This window comes from Dendrobates tinctorius, unplaced genomic scaffold, assembly GCF_039654945.1.
Source record: "Dendrobates tinctorius isolate UK_male_01 unplaced genomic scaffold, ASM3965494v1 ptg000039l, whole genome shotgun sequence".
In the NCBI taxonomy this organism is placed as follows: Eukaryota; Metazoa; Chordata; class Amphibia; order Anura; family Dendrobatidae; genus Dendrobates; species Dendrobates tinctorius.
Window position 1 is genome coordinate 16699038 of NW_027361707.1, and position 17287 is coordinate 16716324.

At 41.6% G+C, this 17287-nt stretch overlaps 1 protein-coding gene across 2 annotated transcripts in view; it reads right to left on the minus strand.

Moving 5' to 3' along the window:
- Positions 1–9350: 9350 nt before the first annotated feature.
- Positions 9351–17287, minus strand: part of EVC2 (EvC ciliary complex subunit 2) — a 226967-nt gene continuing 219030 nt past the window's right edge. For both annotated transcript variants that reach the window (XM_073574499.1, XM_073574500.1), the window contains one exon: positions 9351–9717. In XM_073574499.1, coding sequence (XP_073430600.1) covers positions 9468–9717 — 250 coding nt within the window. In that variant the 3' untranslated portion in view covers positions 9351–9467. The remainder of the gene's footprint in view (positions 9718–17287) is intronic.

Consider the following 17287-nt stretch of genomic DNA (forward strand, 5'->3'; position numbering starts at 1 on the left):
GCTCCAATCTGCATCTCAATCTCCTCGGTTATATGGGTAACAGTCTCCTGCAAGAGTTTACCATCGACCGAAGCAATTACCTGAGGAGTCTCCAGGGATCTGACAGGAATCCGGTATTTTTCAACCGCCTCAAGCCTAATAAAGTTCCCTGCCACTCCTGAGTCTAAGAACGCCTCTTCAGAATAGCGCTTAGAGTCCACATGCAACAGAACAGACACGATCAAGGGGGGAGAGGAATCACATATACCCAGGGAGGCCTCTCCTACCAATCCTAGGCAATGAAGTTTCCTGGCTTCTTGGGACAGGAGCGAGGGAGATGAGAAGGCCTTCTCTCTCTGGCTGATTCACGGGCACACTCTTGGAACCGCAGGTCTATGCGTGTCGCCAGAGAGATCAGATCCTCTATAGAGGTGGGGGTATCCCGACCTGCCAGTTCATCTTTGATCCGACCGGACAGACCACGCCAAAAGACCCCTACGAGGGCCTCATTGTTCCAACCGAGTTCGGAGGACAAGGTACGAAACCGGACGGCATACTGTCCCACCGATAAGGTACCCTGATGGAGGTTAAAGAGGGACTCTGTGGTGGAAGCCAGACGGCCCGGTTCGTCGAACACCTTGCGGAAGGTGTCCAAAAAAGGTGGAAAGCTGAGAGAGGAGTGGATCATTACGCTCCCAGAGGGGATTCACCCATGCTAACGCCTCCCCCTCTAAATGGGAAACAATAAAGGCTATCTTAGCGCGCTCGGTTGGATAGTGCTGTGGCAAAAGCTCAAAATGTAACTGGCATTGGTTGAAAATTCCACGACAAAAGTTAGGATCACCACTATAATGGGGTGGCTTGCATAAGCACAGCAGCGGGTGCGGGGCCGAGGACAGTGCAAAAACGGATTGTATGAAAAGGAGCCGATTCTCTACCGACGCCATATAGTTGAGGATATGGACCTGGGTGTCGCGTTGCTGTGTGAGTTCTTGCTGGAGGCTGGCCAACTGGGAAGCATTCCCACTGTCAGAGGACTGAATGGCCGACAAATGGGACTCCATAGATTTCAAAAAGGCCATAATTCTAGTTTGATTAGAGGACTGAATGGTCAACAAACGGGACATAGATTTCAGAGAGGACACAATCCTAGTCTATCTCTCCCGGAGGGACACCAGTTCCTTTTGGACAGGCGCTGCGGTACCAGCGGAGTCCATGGCCTGATTATACTGTGACGACTCCTGGAGTGGACCCTCTGGGTCGTGGCACCAACCCGCCCAAGGCGAGCTGACCTAGTGAGGACCACCCCCTATACAGGGAGTGTCAGGGGCAAGCCCCAGGGGGTTAGGTGCCACGACTGCTGGCACCAGGCGGCCGTTTCACAGGAGACACGAGTGAGTGTGTCTGCAGGAACATGCAAAGCGGGATGCGTGCGAAGGAGCACACCAGAATACAGAGCTAGACAGCAGGTGTGCCAGGAGGCACAACAGAGTACTGGAACGGAGTACAGGATAGAGCGAGTGCCAGGAGGCACAACAGATTACCAGGCAGAGTACAGGATCAGAGCATGTGCCAGGAGGCACAACGGAGTACAAGGCGGAGTGCAGGATCAGAGCGTGTGCCAGGAGGCACAAAAGAGTACAAGGCAGAGTGCAGGTTCAGAGCGTGTACCAAGAGGCACAGCAGAGTACAAGGAGCATGTGCCAAGAGGCACAATAGAGTACAAGGCAGAGTACAGATTCAAAAAGGGGTGTAAAAGGGAACCTGGAAACTATAGGCCGGTAAGCTTAACATCTGTTGTGGGTAAAATTTTTGAAGGGTTTCTAAGGGATACCATTATGGAATATCTCAATGTTAATAAATGTTTAACTCCATATTAACATGGATTTATGAAGGATCGCTCCTGTTAAACTAACCTGATCAGCTTCTATGAGGATGTTAGCTCTCAAAAGAGTACAAGGCAGAGGACCCGAATACAGCGCACAGCCAGGCACGGACACGGCAGACCAAGCCAGGAAGTACAACAATAATCAGACACCTCCCATAGGAAGAGGCAGCCTGATATAGCACCTGAGTCCTAGAACTTTCGGGTCAAGTCCTCCAGTATCATAGAGAGGACAAGACCAAAGATAGAGCTGGGCAGAGCGCGCGTTCACACTGGAACATAGCGCAACCACGGAGCTAGGAGCGAGAGGTGCACGTGCGCACCCGACGTGACCTTCGGAGAGGCCGCGGCACTGGAGGAGGTGACGACGAACCCGAGGTCCCGCCCCCAGGTGGGAGCGGCGTAACAGGCGGCGTGACAGTTTCATACAGTTCAACTATCTTTTCCCGTAGATCCATTGACAGTTCTTTTGCTTTCCCCATGACTCACAATCCAGAAACGTCAGTGTCTGGATGAAAGGTGCAAGAGTCTGTCTGGATCCCAGAAACTCACTCAACTTTTATGCACACACACTGATTACAAGCAAACAGGTCACAGGTGAAGATGTTACCTTTAGTAGCCATTCAAACCCATTTGTGCCACCTTTTGTGCATGTTATCAGGCCAAAGTCCACCAGGGTATGTGAACTTTTGATCAGGGTCATTTGGATGTTTTGGGTTGTCCTCATTATTTAAAAAGAGAAAACACAGTAGTTTGACAATAAATGGCTTTACCCAACCACTAACCATGAGTACAGAAAAAGTTTTGGTGTTATCATTCATTTTCTATGAAAAAAGGCCAAGAAAGCAAGAATTCTGTCGGGCTATGTAAACTTTTCAGCACAGCTGTATATAATAAAGAAATAGCTGGAAATACAGTAGGGTGCCTTTTGAAATCCAATCATGGGCACCAAGGAAGTAGATCCCTGGCCTCTTAAAGAGTTAAAAAAATGTACTTTAACTGTCCATCACAATGAACGACCTCTAATAGTGCCATACCAAATAACATAGCTTGGTGGACTTTCGAGTAAATGGATTCAAACTACATGAAAATTCACTCTGCAATGGATTTTGGGAACTGGTTTAGACTCTGTGAATTGAAACATCAGGGGCAGACATAAACCAGGGGCAGACATAAACCAGGGGCAGACATAAACCAGTGGCAGACATAAACCAGGGGCAGACAAATCATTGATCTAACCTGTCTAGCCGCACAGGGGCCCAAGTAGTATGGGGTCTGATTTTCACCTCCAAAACATATAGAATTGAGCATTTGACTGGACTATTGGACTGTAAAAGACCCCTTATACTGTTCTTGCACAGGGGCCATTTTGTGTCCACCCCGCCAGTGATACAAACAAGGGATGAATTGATTCATACTGATTCCATGTTTACTGTGGTTTGAATCTTAGAAGAGATTGCCCTCCAAGGGATGCCGAAATTATCATTAGTGATATGAAAAGTCCACACTCCACGTCTCAGTTATATCACGGTTCCCTCGAGCTTGTAATTAGTAAATTCACCCATGGGTTTCATCATCCCTCATTCAATGACAAGATGTCCACAGATTTTGGAAACGATTTATCTGGATTGTTGAGTAGCATGAACATAAAACCACCATGATGCTATTCACATGGGTACGCTCAATCTGTGCATTCATATGCCAAGGCTGACTCAATGTCTCCATCCTCATTTAAATGTCAGAAAAATAAATGACATTTCTCTGCCAGATGTTGACTCGTCTAAAACAGAAACTCACATTTAGAAATAATTTATTGAGAAGCAAGATAACTGCTAGACGCTAGACGTAAAAGTGGATAAAATATACAACGGCAGAGTTAGAGGTTTTACTGCAGTTTGGAAGATGGATGGAAAATCATTGTGACATCAACAAAGTATTAAAAGAAATCATTAAACATCAAAGAGAAGAACCTGCTGGGAGATCACAATAGGGTACAAAAGTACACAGTCTGACAGAATATTACACTCCAGGCAGACAAATTTTATATGATCAGACATGAAAGTATGGTGACGTGTCCCATAGCGTTGGTCATGCCTCTCAGCCACCTACTATATAACCAATAAGAATGTCTATAAGAATGAAGAATCTGGACATCTGTCTAGTAATGAATCAAACAAGTATCAGGAAAAGCAACGCGTAATACATTTTGTCTAGGAAAACAGTCTATTGGGTAGGTAATTGGAATTAGAGTTGAGCAAATTTTTCAAAATTAGGTGCAGATTACGATCGTCAAATACAAAATTCGCCGAACACAGCCGAACGCTATTGGAGTCAATGGGAGTAGAAATGAATGAATATGTTCGGAATCGATAGTCAAACATAAATTCGGCATGAATAGGGTACCGGTATGGCACGAATATGACAAATTCAGATTTGACGACCGATTCCGAACATATTCGCTCAACTCTAATTGGAATATACCGAATATATCTGAGCCAACAGGGATATGAATTAAAGGAGTTGAACAAAGGGTGGAAGGGAAGAGTATTATCTGTGATCAGATCAGGGTTTGCCATAGACTATAGACTATGATTATGTGACTTGCAGTAGTGTCCAAAAGTTTTAGGCGGGTGTGGAAAAAATATTATAAAGTAAAGAATGATTTTGAAAATAGAAGCGTTAATAGTTTATTTTAATCCATTAACATGCAAAGTGAATGATCAAAAGAGATATCTAAATGAAATTAATATTTGGTGACAGTTCTTTACTTTCATCAGTTCTTCTAGATACTCCTGCACACAGTTTTTGAAGGTATTTAGAAGGGAGGTTGTTCCAAACATCATGTAGAACTGACCACAGATCTTCTTTCGATGGGGATGCATTCCATGCTGCATTTGAGCAAATGAGGATTTGGTTAAGATGAATGGTGTCCTCAATGCTAAGAAATACAGGCAGATACAGTACTTATTCTTTATGCAGTACCATCAGGGAGGCGTCTGACAATTTATTCTGCAGCAGGACAATGGCCCCAAACATATAAAAAATGTCATTAAGAACAATCTCCAGTGTAAAGAAGAACAAGGTGTCTTGGAAGTGATGATATTGCCCCACAGAACCCTGATCTCATCATCATCGAGTCTGTCTGGAATTACATGAAGAAACAAAAGGATTTGCACAAGTGACATCCATTGAAGATCTGTGATTAGTTTTGTAAGATGTTTGGAACAACCTCCCTGAAGAGTTCTTTAACTGTGTGCTCGTGTACCCAGAAACAGTCATGCTGTTGTGAAAACAAAATCTTTGCACAATGCTATATGCAAACACCATCTTTAGCTGAAGTCCATACTAAAATTAACAATATCCCTCAATGTTCCTATTTTGTCTCCCAAACCCAATATAATATTAGAATAAGATCACAATAAGTGAATTATGTTGCAAATTTAGAAAATTCCTTCAGGAAAGAAAAGGACTATGCAGCATATGATCTTTTCTAGGAAAACTGACATCTAGCTGGTGCTTGACTGGCGGGCCAACTTCACACTTAGAGCAGCACCACCTTAGACAATAGTGTTACTGAGACATATTTTCTATTGCTCTCGGCGCAACAAATCCTGAAAGATTTTCAGCTTGAAAAATCATACAAATATAATTTGGTGATGCTCTATTACGAGATGTTTATGGTTTATGCTACTCTCTATGGCCACCCAATAGTTGTGTCCTTTTACTAGCATGTCATGAGGATGTATTGAATTTGTTTTGTGAGAAATTGGGGTACTTTAATGAAATTTAGGAAATTTTGGAGGTGGGCATGTGCGGAAGGTGACTTGACGGACAGACTTAACTGGAAGTAGGAGGGGACGATTTGTGCACTACAGACGGAGATTGGCAATGACAGAAAGGCAACAGCAGGGAAAGACAGAAAAGGGAGTGCAGTACCGAGATTTGACCACAAGATGGCAGGGGGGAGTGTAGTTCAGGACGTGACATCAGCTTACGGCTATAGAAATTGCTTAGTCATGGGGGGCGGGGAGATAGGAACCCAGAAGGGAAATTCCCAGTGAGAGAGGGGATAAATAGGACAGGTTGGGGTTCCAGGCTAGGCTAGTCCGGAAGGAGCTCAGGAGGAGAAGACTCAGGACAGAAGACTGAGAACGGTGGAAGAGCTCGACCAGGGGACTGACAGGAAGAGACAGTCGGGGGGGTGGCCCTGACACAATGGACCGCAGGACAGACGAGGCCCCGGGGGTACCGATTGGACGACGACCTCGGGCAGGTGAAGCGCTGGAGGTAGATTGGTCTAGGACAGCCCCAGCGAAAGATCCGCGAGGGACTTCATCACGACTGAAGGAAAGGTGAAGGTACCTGGGCCTGGAAATGGAGAGCTGTAAACGTGCTGCGGTGTATGGTACGGTCGTCAGGAGGACGGCCAATAAACTCGGACCTGTTACAATTGGAATCTGCCTTCGTCTCATCTTTTGCATCGTCTGGTCGTGGTAAGCAGTGGACCACCCCCCAATCCGGGCCCCCACCACAGGCACATTTACAACTTGATCTCATTTCGCTATATAAATCACTATATAAATAATGTTGACTTACCCTAAGAAAAAAAAAATCACTCCAAAGTGCTGACTGCTAGGTGTCTCTTTTCTTTATAGCATGCCTGTTGTAAAGTGTAATCCAAATCCAGCAACAGAGAAATCAAGATGGATTACGGGAGTTGGGGAAGAGGATTCGTGGTGATCTTCATCTCTGCTCCTGCTCTCCAGTCTGAAAAACTGCAGATACATGCTTATCAGAAAGGCAGAACTTTCAGATCAGGCAGGACAATGACAGGAGCAATGCATTTCAGGTAAGCCTGGTATGTGCACTGGAGGCACTTTTAAGTTGTGGGGGAGGAGGACAACAAGGCCATGCTTTTCTATAGATTTTATGAAAATTAATAGAGTTTTACTTTTATAAATATATTGTAAAAAATTGCGAAGCAAGGTCATATTCTTTAAGGTCAATGTAATTTATTATTGTTTAGCAATATAATAAAAGAATAATATTAATTTGACCTCTCACAGAATAAATCACCCACGTCTGGCTCTCTCCCTCTCTGATCCTGCCGATTTCTTCTTCAGAAGTAAAGCCTTTCATGAGCAACAACAGGAGGAAACGTTTGCAGGTAATGTGATTTTTAGATGAGGCCTCTCTCTCCGGCTCAGTGTCTCCAATGTTAGAACCATCTGTGCTTCTCTATAATTTAGTTTTTCTGTCATCTGAAGAGATTTGAATGTTCTATTAAATTAAAATAATCTTTTTACATTCAGAACCCGCTGTTAAAAAAACTCAATATAAAGTCTGCGGATGACATTAAAAGTCTAAGATGTCCTCGGGCAAAAGTAAGCAAAGAGCACCCCTGTAAGGAGGACGATGACCTTCCTGATCATCCAAAGTACACAATGGACAAAAGTATGAGAAGACACAACTTTATCAGCGGATTTAGGTTTATCCTTCATTCCCATTATCATAGGTGAATAACTTCCAGCCCGGTCTCCCCTGGTGTTTAACAAACAGACCCTCGCCATACTGTCGGCCTTTACTAACACTTGGGAAAGAAAGGCTCATTCTAAAGAGCTCAGTGATACAAGAGAAGTTTTGTAATAGGAGCCATCGGTGTAACAAGTCCGTTCATGACAATTCTTCCCTTCTAAATCTTCCCCCATCACCTGTGAGTGATATCATTGAGAAGTGGAAGGAAACGCAGCAACTCAGCCACGAAGTGGAAACCCCGTAACGTTACAGAGCAGGATCACCGAGTGCTGAGGAGCAGAGGGCAGAAAAGTCATCAATGCTCTTCTGACTCCAGATCTCTTCTGAAATTAACATTAGCACTAAAACCATGCCCCCGCCGTGAGCTTCTTGGCCGAGCACCTGCATGCAACCTTACATCACCATCACCTTTTTTTTTTTTGCAGGCGATATCCAGGTTAGAAAAACATGGCTGCTATCATCCGGAAATAGTGCCACAACTGTCCTGATAAACCAGGGCAAAGAAGGAATTTCCATACACAATGCTGTACAGGGTGGTGCAGGTCTGCAAGAAAGCAGCCATGTTTTTTTTTAATACTAGAGAATCCTTTTAACCCATCTGTATTTCTAAAATGAAAAAATAAATAAATAAAAAGCTAGAAAAAACTTCAACGAGAGTATGTGTTTTTTTTAGTTCTGAGGTTACATTCCCATATCCGTTTTTCTCATGTGTGTTCAGTCCATCTGCACAGTTTAGTTGAAGCTGTGATAAAGAACGCAAGTGAGCATTCGAAACGCGTCTTGCTCCCTTGCCCTGTCTCTATGCAACCATTGTAATTTTTGTACGTTTTCAATGGACCTAACATAAAGAAAGAACTATTTTATCAGATGCTGAAACAAGCTTTTTTTTGTCCTTGAGCACAATATCTGTTGTGGATCCACCTGGTTCCGTGCAAGCTGGACTCAAGTACTAGGTGAGCTGGCTTTCTCTTTCCCATATGTCAGTTTAATTGAACCATTCACACATTCATTTGTAATCAGATCCGTGAGTTGACTCTACTAAACAGGTCCTATTCTCGTCCGATTTTGTGGATCAGATTCCGTAATTCAAACCGGTTAGGCTTGACTTGTTAAGTCGGCACACTAAGCCCCAGGTCCGGGTGGGTACGCCGACCTTGCGTTTTGGTGTAGCTGGAAGGATGACACGTGGGCTGCAAAGACAAAGCACCCTTGGGAATCTTGGGAGAAGTGAGGCAAATGAAGTGAAGTCAGAGGAGCAGCAGGGTTCGAAGAAGGATAGCACGGTGTGCACAGAAGGTAGAGTTCCCCAAACTAGAGTCTTGAATAACAATCCAAAGAAACACGTGTGTGTCCTAATGGCCCTTATGTAAGATCATGGAAGTGAGATCACTGAGCCATGCAAAACCCAACGGGGAGCACAACAGAGGGCAGTGGACCGAGATGAAGGAAGCCGAGCCCAGGATAACCGGTACAGGTTTGTAACAAAACCTATGGCGATCTGATTAACCAAAGACATTCCATTTCTTTTTTTCATTCATTTTTATCTGACCATTTGCTAAGTGACAATGGAAAAAAAGTTCAGTTTAACTCGTTCAGCTTTGAAAAATGGGTGAAAAAAACGAAAATAAATGTGTAAATGTAGCCTAAATATACCTATATTGATATTTATGCCGTCATCAGTTTTAAGATGTCAAAACTGCTGATAGACCCTTAAATGATTCCCTTCTACGGTCAGAGCTACGCACAGACTTCTAGCATCCAGCTCCATATATTTCCCTGTGATGCAGCTGGAATTTGATTAATTCAGTGTAAAATTTGAAAACTTTTGCAACAAAAAATCCCTCAAATGCAGACTCCAAACGACAGCCACATTGCGTACCCGAACACCTGTACAATCAGGACATTGCAATATATTCTGCAATTCCATCATTCATGAAAAATTGGAATCAGATTTCATTTATGTACATATTTATTTACAAAAACATGAACTCATTATGGCTTAAAACAGAACGACATCAAACTCATAAATATTAGCAAAAAAATTATATATTTAACAATTTCATTCTCCCTAGGTAGAAACAGCTCTTGCCTTCTTGGAATTGAGAAAGTTCCGCTTCTTTTTGGGACGAGATTCAGGAGTAGGCGACATACTGGGAGCTCGGAAAATAAACAATTTTTCTCCAGTATCTGGGATATTTAAAGCTTCTGCACTTCCAAATTGGTCTAAGCGCGGGCCGACCTTCAGGAGCTTGGAGAGACTGTCTGAGTGTGAAAACGAGACACGCTTCACAGGCCGTAATCTCTTCCTTTTCAGGATGCTGAAACACAACACAATAAAATGAGCAATTCAAGTCCCAGAACAACTAGCAAATATCTCCTACCTATCAGACACTAGAAACTACAAAAGTACATATTCTGCACAATTCCTTTAGGTTTTGCAGTATTTTGAGAATGCACATTGCTATTATGATACAGGCAAAGAGGCAAAGAGTGAACATTTGTATATGATGAGACAGCCCCCATTACAGACCCCCGCTACAAGTTGTTGGAGAGAGCCGCTACCAAGTGTAATAAGTATAATACTAAGTACCCTCATTCCTCATGAGTGATAGTTGTACAGTTTTAACTACTGATGAGCAAACACGTGGATGTTAGAGTCTGGCAGGATTTAGAAAAAGTTTGGCTAGGGTATCAAGGCGGAAACCCAACCCAGACTCCATTCAGATGAATGGGGGGCCCGAACATCCGCTGTTTACCACACTGTCATATGCGTGACAAACATGGGCTCTGATCAGCAGTAAGATCACAGCATGTGAGCCATCAGCAGTAACCGGTGGTAAAAAGGTTACTACCAGTCACAGGCGTCGGCTGATGAGAGAGTACTACTCTCATCTGTGTTCGCCAGCTGTTGCTGATAACAGCGAGAACAAGTGCCGCTAATAAAAGTATTCATCAGCTGGCGCCTGTACCATAAATACATTTTAAAAATGACGTGAGGTCTGTTTTATTTTTGATAACCAGCGCAGACAAAACAAACAGCTGCAGGCTGTAACTCCTAGCTGTCATCTTTATCATGGCTGGTTATCAAGAATAGAGGCATCCCATGCCATTTTTAAAATGTTTTAAATAAATAATTTAAAGGGGTCCCCCCATTTTTGATAACCAGCCAAGCTAAAGCAGACAGCTGTGGGCTGGTGTTCTCAGACTAGTAAGGAGCCATGGATATTGGCCCCCCACAGCCTAAAAATAGCAGCTTGCAGATACCCCAGAAGAGGTGCATCTGTTAGGCTCTTCCCACTTTCCCTGGTCCGGTGGCAAGTGGGGTTATATTTGTGCGGTTCATGTCAGCTGTTTTATGGCCGCTGACATCAAGCCCAGAGGTTAGTAATGGAGAGGAGTCTATAAGACGCCCCCATTACTAACCCCATAGTTAGAATGCCAAACAAAACACAGCCAGAATAAAATCCTTTAATTGAAATAATGACAGACTCCTTTATTTGAAATAAAGTTATATTTACCTTTACAGCTAATCCACTGAAGCCTATGTCACCTGTAAATGACAGAAAACAATAAGCAACCATATCATGTGACAGCTATTAATGGCAGCCGGTTCTCACGCTGCCGCAGTGAGTAGTGCTGAGGAGCCATGAGAAAAGTCACCAGAGTTCATAGCTGATTATTCCCAGTGATCTCACTTAGGGCTCCACTCTCTGTGTGAGAAGCGAGTGGTGCCATAAGTGAGATAACTGGGATTCATCAACTACGAACTCCAGTGACCTTTCTCATGGGAGCTCAGTGACACATACTGCAAGAGAGTGATTATGCTCCTGTCTTAGTGTGAGCCGGCTGGCATAAATGTGACCACTATCCAAACCAGCTGGATCTTCATGGGACAGATATGGATTATTTTCATGTTGGACAGGTGATGGATATGGTTGTTTATTATTTTTATTCTTTTACGGCGGACATGGGCATCGGTGGATTGGGTGAAAAGACAAGTATTATGGTTGTTTATTATTTTCTGTCTTTTACAGGTGATATGGCTTCAGTGGATTAGGTGTAAAGGTGAGGATAACTGCTTTTTGATTTTTATTTCAAATAAAGGAGTCTGTGTCATTATTTCAATTAAAGTATTTATTCTGACTGTATTTTTTTTACAATCTAACTATGGGGTTAGTAATGGGGCATCTTATACACGCCTCTACATTACTAAAATCTGAGCTTGATGTCAGTGGCCATAAAACAGCTGACATCAACCTCAAACCTATTACCCCACTTGTCACTGCACCAGGCAAGTTGAAAGAGCCATGCAAAGCGGCCAGGGCCAAATATCCATGGCCCCTTATCAGTCTGAGAATATCAGCCCCCAGATGTCTGCTTTAGCTTGGCTGGTTATGAAAAATGGGTGGAGATCCCATGTCGTTTTTTATTTAAATAATTGTAAAAAATTATGTGAGGCACCTCTATTCTTGATAAGCAGCTATTTCTGCTTTAGCTTTGCTGGTGGTCAAAAATGGTGGGGACCCCATGCCCTTTTTTTAATTATTTACTTAAATAATTAAAAAAGACATCTTGGAACCTCTCTATTCTTCATAACCAGCCATGATAAAGTTGACAGCTGGGGGTTGCAGCCCACAGCTGTCAGTCTTGCCTGAGCTGGTTATCAAAAACAACAGAACACATCATTTTTTTATTTATTTATAGCACAGGTATCAGCAGTTGAATACTTCCATCAGCGGTGCATGCTCTCGTTATCACTGAGAGCAGGCGTATGCTGATGAGAGTAGTAATTTCATCAGTCAACGCCTGTGAAGGGCAGTAACCTTTTTACCACCAGTCACAACTGTTGGCACACACGCGGTCATATAAACAACTTGCCACCGATCAGAGTTGCCGATGTACTGTATCTCGCGCTGTCACGGTCACACAGATGACTGCGTGTGTGAAATGGCCAATGTTAGGAATGCTGAACTCAAACAGTAACAAGGACTTGCTGGAGAAGTCCATGCACTGACAAAAGCTGTTCGGTACGGACACCAAAATTTACTGTTTGCCCATCTCTAGTTTTCATTATTTTGCTGACTTCTTTTGAGGACTTGGCACTGGGTTAAATATGGTAATAAGAAAAATAAATAACTCTTATACAACTATAATAATACAAAATGCTCACCTGTCCTAGGCCTTCACCTTTCCGTATGTCACCTTTGAAGCAGCTCCCTAATCCCCCACACTGGTTTTCGGTTCTTCTGACGCTGAAGCCAGCCACCTCCTCATGTCACTGCTGAGGTCTCAAGCAGTAGCATGAAGAAGTTACGAACATCACTATCATCAATGATGTATACTGCCCCCCACATAGCCAAGAGAGGCCAATCACTGACCTCGGTGCTGAAAGGGAGCGTCAGAAGAACCGAAGGCTGGTCCGGTGGGATCAGGGAGATCCAATGGCAGAGAAGGTAGAGAAGGACAGGTGAGGTCGTAGCTCTGGTGAATATAATGCATTTTATTATTTTGAACCTATTCTCTCCTTTCCGTTAATTATGTTTTGGGACCTGGAGAGACTTCAGACTCTGAGCATAATAAACGTCTCTTCATGCCAATCAGGGTACTTTTCATTCGGACCAATTTTACTTGCTCTGCATTGCATCAGCGAATTTCCCCAAAATTAAGTATTACTTTTTGTGACATATTGACACATATGACATAAGTTACACTAGAAGCATCACATGATGAAGTTACGAGACTTTACAGTCCAGCAGCTCAGTGACGGATATAAAGTAACCCTGTAAAGACAGTATAATTATCTCATCTCTTTCTTTTAAATTACAAAAAACCCTCAATGCTCTGCTCTCCAGCATGTAGTTAGTATGGAGATTAGATCACCGTAATGGTAAAGCAGTCCAACAAGGAGGAGAACAAATTCAGAAAACCTCTTGGCGTGCAGGAAAGTGTGTCAGTGGTTGCACATTGCTGCAGCACAGGAGGAAGCCCCTACTGAGGCGGCACGTAGCACACACAAAAAGACAGCACTAATGGATGGAAAACACACAAAACAGCAAATTATCTGTCTCTCCACATTACTGTCCTGCTTTCTGCTACTTTTCATGCCACAAAGAGTAAAATTGATCTCAGGAATGGATCTCTTGTGCACTAATCCATTATCCTGAGAAAGCCTTTATCAAATGTAACTTTTAAAGGGAATGTGACAGCAGAAAATTACCAATTGATTAAGTCAGGTTTTTATGTTAAATATATTTTTAAAAACATTTTTAATTTTATTTTCTTATTCAAAAGTTTATATATATATATATATATATATATATATATATAAAATAATGAAAAAGTAAAAGTTTGGCCTACTGGCATAATAGAAGACTCACACTTTCTCTATTCAGCAGTCTCATTATCATCACAGGCAGAAATAACATGAAAGGTATCATTCACAATGGGTGATGTCATGCCTCCTGTTTGCATTCTCCTTGCACTGCTGTCATCCCCCTCTAAACGTTTTACAGAGCAGTGATGATCAGCTCCATAACTCCTACATCTAGCCACCGCTGGAGCAGAGAACAGCTGATTGGTGGGACTGCCAAGTTTTGGACCTCCACAGGAAACAGCCCTTTAAAGCACCAAATAAAGTCATGCTTAATAAAAAACAACAGAAGACTGGAGAAGAGCAAATGTTCCCATCTTCAAAAAGGGCAAGAACGTGGACCCAGGGAACAATAGGCCAGTGAGTCTGACTTCTATACCAGGAAAGATCTTTGAACAAATTATTAAATAACATGTATGTAAGTACCTGGATAAGAATGAAGTTATTAAACAAAGTCAGCATGGGTTTGTAACTAATAAGTCATGTCAGACTAACTTAATTTCCTTCAATGACAGAATCACTGACTGGGTGGATCAGGGAAATGATGTAGATATAGTAAATCTTGACTTCAGCAAAGCATTTAAAAAAGTATTTCACACAATCCTTATTAAAAAAAATGACTAAGTATAGAATGGAAAACCAACAAGAGAGTGTTCGAATTTGGGTCAATAAGGAAGTATTATATTATAATCTGAGTACAGAAATTCCGGATAATAATAAAAGAACCAATATCCTTAAAAAGTATACCTTTATTTAATTAAATGGGGTAACAATAGTATACAACCGTGTCCTCCGTGTAAAAATAAATAATTTAGAATAAAAAATAAAAAACAGACATAGCAGGCTGGCAAGACATTAATCTCAAAAATACATATATATATACATGTATAATCACAATATATACAAAATCTCTTCTCATATAGAAACGTAAGGATAAGAGTAGTGATAACCACCGAGAAAAAACTTTTTGGATGTAAACAAATGTAAATTTCCAAATATTCAAAAGATTATCATCTTAATGTAAAGTGTCAAGTGCCAAAGAAAAAACAATTAAACTATTGCAAATATATAAAATATAAAGTGTTTTCCCAATAGCAACAATATATGACATTAAACAAAGTGCCAGGTGCAATATAACCAAACAGGGGTATAATCGTTGAAAGTGCCAAAGTGCATATAACTGGGATAGATAAAAAGAAAGAATGAGAAGGATATGTACCTGGAGCACAGCCTGCCGGTCACAGAGAAACACAGCCCCGACGCGCGTTTCGGAATTAATCCTTCGTCAGGGGGACAAAGGATTAATTCCGAAACGCGCGTCGGGGCTGTGTTTCTCTGTGACCGGCAGGCTGTGCTCCAGGTACATATCCTTCTCATTCTTTCTTTTTATCTATCCCAGTTATATGCACTTTGGCACTTTCAACGATTATACCCCTGTTTGGTTATATTGCACCTGGCACTTTGTTTAATGTCATATATTGTTGCTATTGGGAAAACACTTTATATTTTATATATTTGCAATAGTTTAATTGTTTTTTCTTTGGCACTTGACACTTTACATTAAGATGATAATCTTTTGAATATTTGGAAATTTACATTTGTTTACATCCAAAAAGTTTTTTCTCGGTGGTTATCACTACTCTTATCCTTACGTTTCTATATGAGAAGAGATTTTGTATATATTGTGATTATACATGTATATATATATATGTATTTTTGAGATTAATGTCTTGCCAGCCTGCTATGTCTATTTTTTATTTTTTATTCTAAATTATTTATTTTTACACGGAGGACACGGTTGAATACTATTGTTACCCCATTTAATTAAATAAAGGTATACTTTTTAAGGATATTGGTTCTTTTATTATTATCCGGAATTTCTGTACTCAGATTATAATATAATACTTCCTTATTGACCCAAATTCGAACACTCTCGTGTTGGTTTTTCATAATATTTCGAATGGTCTACCATTCTTTTAGCTACTATATACAGTAGAATTATTATTATTATATATAAATATTTGGCTGATTTATTCAAATATTTGCTAAATTCAGGTTATATTGGTGTTATTATTAAGTATAGAATGGACACGGCAACTGTTAGGTGGATTCATAACTGGCTTAGTGATCGGACCCAAAGAGTGGTCGTAAATGGCTGCACATCCAGTTGGAAGAATGTCTCAAATGGGGTACCACAGGGCTCTGTCCTGGGCCCTGTATTGTTCAACATCTTTATCAATGATTTAGATGAAGGAATTGAGGGTAAACTGATTAAATTTGCAGACGACACAAAGCTAGGAGGGATAGCTAATACTACAGGAGAGGATTCAAAAAGAAATAAATAAACTGGAGCAGTGGGCAACAACTAACAGAATGGTTTTTAACAGGGAAAAATGCAAAGTAATACATCTGGGAAATGAAAAAAGCATATACAGAATGGGAGGAATAGGGCTAAGCAACAGCACATGTGAAAAAGACTTGGGTATACTAATAGATCACAAACTGAATATGAGTCAACAGTGTGATGCAACAGCAAAAAAGGCAAATACAATTCTGGGATGCATTAACAGAAACATACAGTCTAGATCACGTGAAGTCATTATTGCCCTCTACTCCTCTTTTGTCAGACCTCATCTGGAATACTGTGTCCAGTTTTGGGCACCACATTTTAAAAAACAACAACAACAAACTGGAGCTAGTTCAGAGAAGAGTGACCAGAATGGTGACCGGTCTGCAAACCATGTCCTATTAGGAACGGTTGCAGGATTTGGGAATGTTTAGCTTGCAAAAGAGAAGACTGAGGGGAGACTTAATAGCTGTCTACAAATATCTCAAGGGCTGTCACATTGTAGAAGGATCATCTTTATTCTCACAAGGAAAGACTAGAAACAATGGGATGAAACTGAATGGGAGGAGACACAGATTTAATATTAGAAAAAACTTTTTGACAGTTAGAGTGATCAATGAGTGGAACAGGCTGCCACGAGAGGTGGTGAGTTCTCCTTCAATAGAAGTCTTCAAACAGAGGCTGGACAAACATCTGACTGGGATGATTTAGTGAATCCTGCTTTGAGCAGGGGGTTGGACCAGATGGGCCAGGAGGTCCCTTCCAACTCTACGATTCTATGATTCTAAATAAACACAATTCAGTCATTAGTCCAAAATGTTGCTAAAAAAATAGAAAAAAAAATCAAATGCATAAATGTAAAACTATTGCACTATTGAGCGTAATACCTTTAATTGTTGTTTATATGTTGTGTTTTAGTCTGATGTCGCCCCTTCGGCTTTGAGTCTGTTGGCAGAAAGCACTCACATCCCAAGCAATATGACATCGGTAATAACCTACTATTACCTGACGTCTGCTGCTTCTAGAAAGATGACTAACCATTATAGTAAGACGCGTGAAAACACAAATGTACACAAAGAAACTCTGCAGGGTGAGACTTCACATCGGTGATGAAGAGTAGCAGCCTGGACAATGCCGGCCTCATTAATGAGCCTTTCCTAGAAACGTGTAA